Source organism: Aptenodytes forsteri, unplaced genomic scaffold (assembly GCF_000699145.1).
Source record: "Aptenodytes forsteri isolate BGI_AS27 unplaced genomic scaffold, ASM69914v1 Scaffold68, whole genome shotgun sequence".
Classification (NCBI taxonomy): Eukaryota; Metazoa; Chordata; class Aves; order Sphenisciformes; family Spheniscidae; genus Aptenodytes; species Aptenodytes forsteri.
In genome coordinates, this window is record NW_008795382.1 from 1,148,104 (window position 1) to 1,159,737 (window position 11,634).

An 11,634-nucleotide genomic window follows, 5' to 3' on the forward strand; every position below is an offset into this window, starting at 1 on the left:
GCGCCGCTGCCCTGAGCGGGTGTGTGTGTGTGGGGTGGGGGTATGTGGGGTGTCTCCAGGGCTGCGCTGGCCCGGTGTCTCCAGGGCTGCGCTGGCCCCACGGACCAAGGGGCTCGGCGGCGGGCGCTTAACCGCTGCGTACGGCGATCCTCTGAGTCGCCGCTCGGGCTGGAAGGCCGGGGGTTGAAAACATCATCATTTCTAGGGAAATGTTAGACTTTTAGGTTTGAGGCTTTCAGGGTGACGAAGGGCCTTGCTTTGTTATTTTGCTGGTGTCAGCAGCGGGATGTAGGTTGAACAGAGGAGAGTTACTGGAGTAACTGAGTGGTAACGAGGTAGGGTGCGGTGTGACTGGCTGCTTATGGTGGGTAAGTGCATAAATCAAACGTGTCTGTGTATGCATTTTGTGTTTTCTCCAGGCTACAGATAATGATCTTCTGAGCAAACATAATATTTGAACAGCTAAATTGTCAAGGAGATGACTTGCTGTCCAATATTTGGATAGTGTGCTGAGAAATCAGTAGGTCGTGCATAAAAAAAAAAAAACCCAAAACACCAAACCAAAACAATTTGGGATTTATACACTTCTAAGAAACAAGCATTTTTGATTAACTATTGTATATGCCTGTCATGGAATACTTTTTCTTCCTGCTTCTTTTTGTGTGTGTGCAGGTGCTAGGTTTTTATTCTAAATGTGGTTCATCTTAGCAGAGCAGTTTTCTAATAGCCTCTAAATGGAATCATTAATGCATTGTGCTTTTCAGCCTTTCAGCTTTGGGTGGTTTCTGCATTAATTACCATTTTTATCCCACAGCTACGTTACTCCGGTTTGTCCACATTCACTGACCACGTAAAATTAGATATAGGAGTTCTTGAGTATGTTGTTTGCTGGGTCCTTAAAGGTTCAGGAAAGTGGATTAGTGTGAGGGGAAGAATAGTGGGTGTTTGCAAATGCATTAGATCCTTCACTTCCCAAGGTGATCGTTAGTGGTGTTTTTAAAGAACCTTTCAGGTTGTTCCTCTGAATCTAGGCCAGAAAAGTAATAGCTTTATATGGCAAAATTTACTGTTTTCATAGCTTGGGTGAAATGAGTTCTGTGGGTTTCAGTCGGCTTCTTACATGGGCAGGCAGTTCCTTTTCGAATAACCCGTTGCAGCTGCGTGAATTCAGCAGTCTGGGTGTGGGGAACGGCTGCCCTGGTACCCTCGCTGCCGGGGACCGTGTCTAGAGCAGCATTGCAGCTGGGGGCAAGGGGCTTCGTTCCCCAGCGTCACCAAACCTAAAGTGCTTCCATGCTACTAAACGTTTAAAGCGCGCCCAGTGATGAGTGACAGTGCTTGTTGCTTATTTCGGGCTTTATAATTCTGTGTCTTGCTTTTGGTTTTACTTTAAAAATGGCTATTCTTTCCTGCAAACTATGCTGTAATCTCTGTTTCCTTGTGAATAAAAAAAGAGGAAGTTCCTTTTAACACATTGTCAGTGTAGAGAGAAAGAGTGCAGTTCTGTGTCAGGTCAGTAAGTTTCTATAAATCATAGAATAGTTTGGGTTGGAAGGGACCTCTAAAGGTCATCTAGTCCAACCCCCTGCTGTGGGCAGGGACATCTTCAACTAGATCAGGTTGCTCGGAGCTCCGTCCAACCTGACCTGGAATGTTGCCAGGGATGGGGCATCCACCACCTCTCTGGGCAACCTGGGCCAGTGCTTCACCACCCTCAGCGTAAAACATTTCTTTTATGAGATTTCATCTTGGCCCTTACTTTCTTATCCTAAGGGCTTGCATCTCTGCTCATAGTTGGCCAGTGCTCACCACCCTCAGCGTAAAACATTTCTTTTATGAGATTTCATCTTGGCCCTTACTTTCTTATCCTAAGGGCTTGCATCTCTGCTCATAGTTGTTCATCTGAATTATCCCCGTTGAGGTTACTGATCACATGACTAAAAACATACACCTGAAAACTAAATAACTGTTTCTTCATTTGCTGCTTTTATCTGATTTTTAAAGGGCTGCCCCTGCAATTTCTATGTTAGATTTGTTTAAGATGGAGTAAAGTTGATTGATTGAGTTGTTAGCAGGGTTAATAACTGGTTGTGACTTTCTTGAGCAAAGATGAGTTCAGAAAGTCTTGAATTAATCCAAGATTTTGATTTAGAGAGCAACCTATAGCTGCAATCAAGTGCTAGGGAGTTAATAGGTAACGTACACATTTGAGCACAAGCTGCAGTAATAGGAATTTATAAATGTAGGGCTGCCCACAAATTACAGCCTGCAAGTTGATGTCTTTATAGGAGGTTATTGCGCATACTGAATAACTCTGACTCAAATGGGAGTCTCAAAGGATCTTGAACGCTGACGTACCCTACGTACTGGGGTATGGTGGGTCTTCTGGTGGGCATTCCTCCTTACCAGTAATGTTTGTTTGGGTGACTTCTCTTCTTTTATCCAGCATCCTTAGGGGATTGTTCTGCCTGTGGAAGAAGATAGTATTAGTAGTCTGCTGAGTGTATTCTTAGCAGCTGGAAGCAGGTGAGCCGCCACCATAGGACCACGCAGCTGTTCGTGATGTAGGACATCGTCTCCAGGCACTTCTGATGCTGAATGATCCCTGCTGTGGGGCCTGCTGCGGCAGTGCACGAGGAGGGCAGCAGATGATCGGTTCTGGGTTTGGTACCACTGAGCAAGGAAGCCGTGAAGTCCCCTCACCGTCACCGTGCGCATTGCCTGGTGCAGCATTTGTCCCCCAACTACACAGTGGGGTAGGAGATGTGCTGTGGCACAACCGTTTGTTCACATCACCTCTCAGTGCTCCCGTCCTGCAGGGAAAAAAAACCTGTACTTTAGTTACATCTCCCACGTGGCAAGCAGAGTAGGGCTGCCTCTTCTGCCCATTCCTGTCTGTAAAGTCTTTTGAGATTTTTAAACTTTTGTCTGTCCAAAATGTTGCATTTCCAGCTCTACAGCTACACATACATATTATCTAGTTTCCAGTAGCCTTTGAATGACCATTCATTTTCTGCGGGTATGAAATAGCGGGTGTTCAACTTCCCTGGCTGTTGTGCTGCTTGTCTAGGATCCCATCTTGATGAGTCTCACCTAGAAAACAATGTGTGCATGAGTTGTTGTTACAGACTCCTACTGACTCCCAGTGGGGCAAAATTCTTCGCAGTAATAGGTTTCGCATGTGGCCCGGTACCTTTGCGGTATCCTTGGGACAGCATTGTTCGGAGGAAGCCTTGCCTGTGTTTGAATAGCGCTCGGGGTGCCAGGAGGAAGAGTGGAGGAAAAGGAAATGGGGGAGCTGCTGGTTTGTCTCGCATTCACATCAGATGACAGGAAGTGGAAATTGAGGTTGGCTGCGGTGATCTGTACAGCACGGTGGGGCCACATCTGTGTGAGCAACTTCCAAGCTCTGGATAACCCAAGTCGTTGCCATAGTAAAGCTTTTTACATGTTCTCACTTCTTTTTTTTTTTAAGGCTTCAGGTTTTCCGTGACAGGTCTTCCTTCAGTACTGAGCTCTTCTTGGCTTGGAGAACTACTTGTCGAGTTACTGTTAATGCCCTCACTATAGTAACGATAAATCATAATCATAGCCTGAAACTTTTAGTTATACAAGACTTCAGTTCTGAGCTGTTCCATGGAGAGTAGGTGACCTGCAGTTGTAAAAATCACATGCATGGTTGGACAATAGCGTTTGCATCATCTACCATCTAAAGATTCTAGATAAAATAGATTACATAGGTTGCTTCTAGACTATTAATGAAATTTCTTTTAAAGGAAGAACTACCACTTTGCTAAGAAAGTATTATATGAATGCAGAGGTTCTCAGATTAAAAAAAAACAAACCACAAAGTATTCCTTTTAGCAGGGCAGCTGCAGGGGTTTTGTTGTTGCTAAACAGAATGCAATGAGAATCATCGTTGCCCTTCCACTGCCTCTGTAATTGCCAAAAAGGGAACAGCATTCTAGTGGTAAGGGCTTTATTTTCATACTGCTGAAATTGCAAGTGCTTTTTGTAGCAACATATTTACAGAAACAAACCTGAGGTGCATTTACATATTTTGGAGGCTCTGAAAGTTCAACATGTGGGTTTTATATACATCACGTCTCCAAAGTTAGTGTTTTTACTTGTACATCTGTGACTGCTCGTTGGTAGCTTGAGGTGCCCTGGTGAAACTTGGCTACCGTGTAACCAGCTCCTTCTTTTTCCTGCTCTTGCTCTTCTGTCTCCCTTGCCTTCTGAGCAGAGACCGAGGGTTTGTAGGCCTCTTGGAAGACCACAGTGCTTCGTCTGTATTCCGAAGGATGTAGGAAGCCTTCCATAATCAATTACAATGTGTTTATTCCCCTGGGAGATAACTTGGCCCGTCTGCACTGCTCGTCTGAACACTTGCTGCACCTTCACCTCTTTAAAAGTGCATATCCTGAGTGTCCTCCGTGACCTTGTGAGATGACTCACATTCCTGGAACTTTCTTGCCTGGCTCCTGGAGCTTAACAAAGGGCTACGGCCCTTTTCAAACATCCTATCGGGCTTTATTAGGAAAAATGTTGTCTGCTCTTCCTATTTGGACTGTCTCTAAAGTTGCCTTGTGCATTTGGCCGTCTTGGGCCACTACTGACCATTCATGTCTGGACATACAAGGTTTCATCCAGAGCCTGGTGCTCCATGTGCATGTTGCATTATCCTGGTAGGCTTTCAGAGCACTGAGCATTATCTTGCAAGCTGAAAATTTGGCTTAGACTATGTGGCTTGCTACTGAATGCTGTACAGCTGATCAGGAGATGAGTCCTGACTAAGACACCCTTATTAAACCCTTAGACAATTCTTAAACTCTAGGGATGGGGTCAGGCAGTGAAATAGTAACAGGTGTCATTTTCCTTCTAGGTCAGTTAGTGTTGTTAAATGCTTTGATACAGGGAACCAGAAAAGCTGCAAAGAACTTTCAGGATTAGATGTGGCTTGTACAACAAATGTGCTCCTTATTTTAAGTTGCTCAGTGCACTAGATACTAAGCAGACAGATTTACTCTGGCTTTTCCCAGTTTTATTGAAAACAGCACACTCCCCACTGGATGGCAGGAAGATAATTGGCTAAATAAGTGTCTGACTTCCATGTGCATGTTGCTGAAAAGCTGTCTGAGCCAGAAGCACTGGCAGATTTGGCCTGGATGATGCTGAGGTCTGTCTGGTGCCTTTTTTTGCCTGGTCTACTGTCAATTCCTGGTTGCAGTTTGTTCTGCTTATTCTTCTGTCTTCCTGCTTCCCCAGCTCTGCCAGGCAAGTGGGAGAGTGGCTGCATTTCTGTGTGATGGGGAGACACGATGTTTACGCTTGAAAGTAGGTGTGATTTAGAGAGGCAGGAGGCAAAGCCCTCCTAGACTCCTAGCAAACCATTGCATAATTGTCCAAAAGCCAACTATTAATAGATCTTCTGCATGCCCTTCAGCTGGCACCGCTGGGAGGGAAGCTTTGTGCCTTGGGGTTTTAGAGCAGTCACTGATAACACAGCTCAGAGCTACGGATGCTGAAGGGTTGCTGTACAGGGCGCCCAACTCTGCGGGTATTTGGGAATACACGTATGACACAACTGAACTGCTTATGTGACTGACTATGATACGTGTGTGTGTGTCAGGGGGTTCCCCTCTATCTCCTCGTTTTGAGAGTGGTGAAAGGTTTCATAAACATCTTCTCTCCCATTCAGATACCACCTTCTCAAACTCCTTCAGAAGTTTGGCAAAGTAAAGCAATTTGACTTTCTCTTTCACAAGTCTGGTGCTCTGGAGGGGCAGCCGAGGGGTTACTGTTTTGTGAACTTTGAAACCAAACAGGTATGTTGCTTTTATCTAAAATTCTGATTTAAATGACTGGCTTCTTTCCCCATCTTTTTTATGTTAATGTAAAGCTAAAACAGGAAGGGATAAGTTGAATACCTTGTCTACACAAACCTACAGACTCTAACAGCTCCACTCTGTGATAGCCACTCTGTGACCACTCCTGGAAGTAGCAATAGTGATTTCCTTTCTCCTGTGCTGGCTTTTCCTGAATCCTGCTTTCTAATGCAAATCGGAAAGGGTCAGTTCTTTGGTCCACGTTTGTAGTGAGCTTGTGGAGTGGTACCGTGAAGATGCTGTGATCCACGCAGAGCCTTGGATGAGCCTGCCAGACCACCTGAAATCCAGAACTGCTCCAAAGTCCTCCTAGTTTTTCTTTTGGCTTCATGAATGCACAAACACCAACTTGTGTGATGCTGCCAGATGTACAACATGACACATCTGCAGCATCCTGGAGTGAACTGCCCCTGGCTGTCCAGTTGGGATTTTAGCTCTTGTTACAAACCAAAATTTCAAGTCATGCTCACCTGCAACATCAGGGTTGTAGTTATTTTGTCATAATTCTGCTAAAATTGTTCAAGAGTTAGGAAGAACGGTGTGTTTGGAGATTGCTTGTGGTTGTATGATCTCATCTTTTTGTTGTGCCGTTGCCAGTAAGGATGTCAGAAGAGCCCTGACACAGTGCGTTAGCTCTAGAAAATTATTCATGGCAAGGTGGAACAGCATTGCAACATAAATCTTCAACTGCTGTGAATCAAGTTTTATGGGAGTGTCCCAAAACTGAGATCCCACTGCTGAGCCTAGAACAGGACCAAGTGGATAATGTCCCCCATGCACGTCAGCAGGATCTGGCGTAAGCATAGATAGGTGTTGATGAGACACGTAATCACTGTAATGAGTCACCATATTTTCTAGAGAAACTCCTGTAGCATAAACCTCCCTCAGAATGCTGTTCCAGTGGCCTCTAGGTTTGGTATCTTCAAAACTGATCACTTTCCCCATTTCCTCCCCCCAAAAACAGGTGAAAAAATAAACCAATAAGGCTGATAAAAGTCTGGTTACTCGGATGTTGGAGCCTTCCAAGGATGTTGGAGCCTTCCAAAGATATTCCTGGGTTGGGATACAATGGGATAAACTTTCTTTGCTGTCAGTTAGCTGTACTTACAGAAGACTGATTAACAAAGAAAAAAGGCTCTTTAAATCTGAGTCGGTTTTGACTAACGACTTGGTTTGTTTATTGAACTGTCTTCCTGTGCAGGAAGCAGAAAAAGCGATCCAATGTCTCAATGGGAAGCTGGCCCTTTCCAAGAAATTGGTGGTGCGGTGGGCACATGCACAAGTCAAGGTAAGCTTGTGGTTGTAAACCGCTTTTAATTTGTAAAATCGAAAAACTTTAATATTAAGGAACAATTCTTTTCAAGGCTGTCTTAGCCTGGCAAGATAATTTCAGTCTGTTCTAGGAAATGACCCTGATAGAAACGGTATTAACAATCTACCACTTCTCCTGTCTACCTAAACTGTGCTGGATTAGCTGTGAGTAAAAATAGGCCATTTAACCTGATGTTCTTTGAAAGGGAGTTTCTGATCAAAGTGGTGTGAACGGATTACTTCTATAAATGTCCACGTTTTAACTTTTCCCAAACTCAGTGAGTGATTGGCTGAAGGTTTGAATCCTTCCCTTTGTGGTTTTGCTCCCTGTTTGGATAGGAGATGCATGGAAATTCCCAATTACTGAGTACTTTGTTCCACTTCTGAAAGCACTTATGTGGCAGCATCTCTAATTACTTTTGACTTTAAAGCAACATATTTCACATCTAAGCTAAATATCCTTTTATTGCTTGCTCTGTTGCCTGAAACATCAAGTTTTTAATATTAACTTAGGCAGTACTTTCTGGAACATCCTTGTTTTAATTTTTTTAAATTCTTGTCTTGTTTATCCTGCAGTTATTTACTATCCGGTATTTGATAAAGCAATTTATTTTGAATAACTTTATTTGCAGATAAATGGATTTTGGGGGAAGTGGGGGGAGCTGCTTCTTGCCATTTTCCTTTGGGTAGTTTGCTTTTAGCATGTGTTGATTATCCTACAGGCAGCTTTCTACCCTTTCTCTAATCAAGTATACCAGTGCATCTGTTTTGGATGCTAAAAAACCAAAACAAAACAGGTATCTTCGTTAAAGGAGACCATGTTGTTTTAATTATTGGCTCCAAGGGTTCCAGGCTTTTGTCAGCACATCCAAGCTTGTGCAAATCCAGTCTCCATTTTCTTCAGCTCTGTAGCCACTAGCTCGCCACGTGCTTCCGGATGCCTGAAGGATGATCAGGCCTTAAAAGGCGTTTCGGCCAGAGGAGTGAGTGTCTGCTCAGCTGGGAATTCAGCGGGGTAGCTCGGTGCTTGGCTGTCCGGGGTACAGTGAAGAACATGCATAAATAATCAGTTCAGTTTGCATGGCATTTTCTAATCTGTGAATGGAAAGATTTAAAAACACAAAACTTTGGCTTATTGTAACAAGTGTTTATTTTAGACAATACCAGCACCATGCTAAGTAGTTTTAAGATGAGCGGCCAAGGCTTACCAGACACTGTCAGTTTGAGCAGCTCTGCTGAAAAACAAACCTGACTTTGTGCCAAATGAAATAAGGAAGCAGAACACTGCGAATAGTTCAGGAGGCCCGTTGCCCACAGAGATGGCAGACTCACAAGCTGCTTTCTTGGTGGTTCCTAACTGGTCTTTTTTTTTTCTTTTCTCCCAGCACTGCATGATTCTGTGCAGTTGTGTGCTTGGGTTACCTTCTGAATCTGCACAACGTCTGTACAAAGAGCGTAGCAATACAGTACAGTAGTTACCTTAAAATTTACCATCTTTGCTTCATGTCTTATATAGAGGGGAACAAGAAGTGATAAGACAGGGTAAGATTTAAGGATCCATAGTACAGTGCACATAAGTGTTCGGTATCAGAGTCTACATTCCATGTTGGTACTAAACAAGTGTTATGGTTGGGATTTGTTTCAGTGGCCACCAAAATTATTCCTAGCAAAAGCTTCACAAAATCTGAGGTGGTGTTAATCCAACTCTAAAGTGTATCTGTGGACAAATGTTTCTTTGTTCGTAATTCCAGCTGACTTCAATCCTTGGTCTCTTGTTCGCAGAGATTTGATCACAATAAAAGTGAGAAGATCCTTCCAATCAGCCTGGAGCCGTCTTCCAGCACAGAGCCGCCCCAGTCTAACCTAAGGTAGGAGGTGGGGTGGGTGAGAGGTGACCAAACCATGGGAGTGGCGGGGAACTAACTTCTTCAATAATATCTGGAGTTGTTACCATTATCTTTGTGCTAAAAATATAACGTGGCAGAAAAACTGTTTTTTAGAAGGGCAGCATGCTGCAAAGTAACTCATTTGATGTGGGACGCTTCAGACTTGAAGTTAATTTTCTAACATGTGAAGCTACTAGGGCACTAGGAAGGAAAAGAGATGAGGAGAGGAATTGAGAATGTGTAACATTCCAGCTCCTTTGGCCAGAATGTGCTTTGCACTTCTTCATATGAATTTCAGTGAGAGGCTTTGTACTGTACTAATTTGATAAAGCAAAATGCTTATGAGCAAGAATTTCTACTACAGTGGCAAAAGATTAAAACAAAATCACAGGTAGTACTTCACGTAAAACTTTTTTTTTTTTTTTGCGAGCGTTAGGGCTGGTAGGTCTTCTCTGTGGGATGGCGAGCATTAGGGCTGGTAGGTCTTCTCTGTGGGATGTGGTTAACTTCTCCAACCCCTCTGTTTACCTAAAGCACATAGTACTGCTTTGCTAATTCACAGTTTGGTTGAAAGGGTATGTGATTTTCCTCTGTGTTCTGTCAGTGGAACCCTATAAGGAACCAGGACTGGGGATAATGAATTTACCTACAGATAAAATAAGCTTGCAATTCAGAAGCAACACGCTAGGAAGTAATGAGCAGAAAGACTTGAGTCATGCAGATTGTCAGCCACGTCAGTGGCACGAAGGAGTTGTTTTAGCGAGGATGGATGCTGCAAGAAGCCACAGCAGAGAAGGGAACGTGCCTCGGTCCATACCCAGTGGAGGATAGCGAATAACAAAAGTCCTAGGAATTTGGGGTGTAACCTGGGATAGCTTCTCCCTTTGGGATAAACCCTGCTAATGCTGAAATAATGTTTCTTCCTGACTTAATTAGGGTCTGGGGTTTTCCCATCCCGAGCGGTCTTGTAGCTGGGAGGAAGTCTGGCTTTCATTTCTCTGCTGTTTCCAGCAGCCTTGTCTGAGCTGCGCTCTGCTGCACATGCTCAGACCTCTTTAAATGACATCATCTTACATGAAGTAGGAAGCCTTGTTATGTACTTGTCTTGCTCGGTGTCCTCAAGAAAGTGCTGAGTAGGTGCAAGGACCGTTATTTCGTGGTGCTGTGATATATCTTGGAGGACCTTTCCTAAGCAAATCCATGCTGAGGATTGAAATGAAATAGCGTGGGCTTTAAGCAGTAGATTCCTGCCTCCCAACTTCACGCCGCTTGTGAATGCAGCGATGGGGGCTGCCTAGCCCCTCCTTGTGTGACTAAGTATTTGCATGTCAACAAAATCTCTGGATTGCTGTAGTCTGATTGCATGCTAAGATCAAGCTCAATTTCTCTTCTGCTTTTTCTCTTTCCAGTGTCAGTGCAAAAATAAAGGCCATTGAAGCCAAGCTGAAAATGATGGCAGAAAACCCTGATGCGGAATACCCTGCAGCACCTGTTTATTCTTACTTCAAACCACCGGATAAGAAAAGGACTACTCCTTATTCCAGAGCTGCCTGGAAATCTAGAAGATGATGCTTATGAATGGATGATGGTAGCAAGAAACACTGCTTTGTATACCTGGAGTCCTCCAATGCTTTTGTACTTTGTAGAGTGAGAAGGATACTGCCACCTGCGCACACCACCACTGTCCATGGCACAGTGTTTTGTAACACCTTAGGTGGTCTGCTGAATACTCCTTACTGCCAGTGCAGCTTCACAGCTGAACGCTGTTCAGAAAAGTAGGTTCCCTTCAAAGCCTCTGATGAACACGCAGACAACCTCTCGTTAGTGTGCATTCATTAGCAAGATTAGAAACAGTAACCAGTGTATGGAGTAAAGCACATCCAAAAATACTCCATTTAACTGACTACTTTTTAAAGTATTTTCGAACAAAAAGTATTCCAATTCGTGTTTTTAATGGAGGGGAAGCACTTGGTTTTGATTAATGTTCTGTAGTTACCATGGAAAACTCTTTCATCTCAATAAAATTAATTTTAAATAGACTTTGCAACACTTTTAGTAACTGTGCATGCAATATTTTATATGCACCAAAGCAAATTTATGTTGCATTTTGATTTGCAAACTTTAAGGTATGACTTTATGATGTGATAACCTTAAGAGAAGTCATGACACAGCACGGGTATTTTCAGTGTCATTTAGGCTGTAGGTATGTGCCTCCGTGTAGGAACGAGTGTATTTACACACCCCTGAGGTCTGCTCTGTGCCGTAAGCTTCAGGGCACGGCAGTGGCATATCTGATGTTTGCGTTCAGTAATCACCTTCAGTGGTAGCTCTTAATAAACCAGATGTGACGGTGTGAGAATGACACTGCAGCCTCAGAGGCATCTGTCAAGCACAGGACCTCGGCGTTTGCCCCCCAGCCAGACCAACTAAAGGTGGTCGGTTGTCTCCTGGTGCGAAGTGGCACAAGCGTTTGTGGCGAAACGGTTCTACGGTGTGCTGAGGATTACCTGCACCAGGCGCTTAATTTACAAGTCTAATGGATGGCACTT

The 11,634-nt window shown here is 43.9% G+C and overlaps 1 protein-coding gene across 1 annotated transcript; it reads left to right on the forward strand.

The window, feature by feature from the left end:
- Positions 1–351: 351 nt before the first annotated feature.
- RBM18 (RNA binding motif protein 18) lies at positions 352–11,132 on the forward strand (the record flags this gene model as incomplete). The annotated part of the gene is made up of 5 exons (XM_009280647.2): positions 352–368; positions 5,702–5,828; positions 7,090–7,176; positions 8,982–9,067; positions 10,495–11,132. Coding segments are annotated over 5 exons (477 nt in total), but the record flags the coding sequence as incomplete, so codon positions are not given.
- Positions 11,133–11,634: the final 502 nt, after the last annotated feature.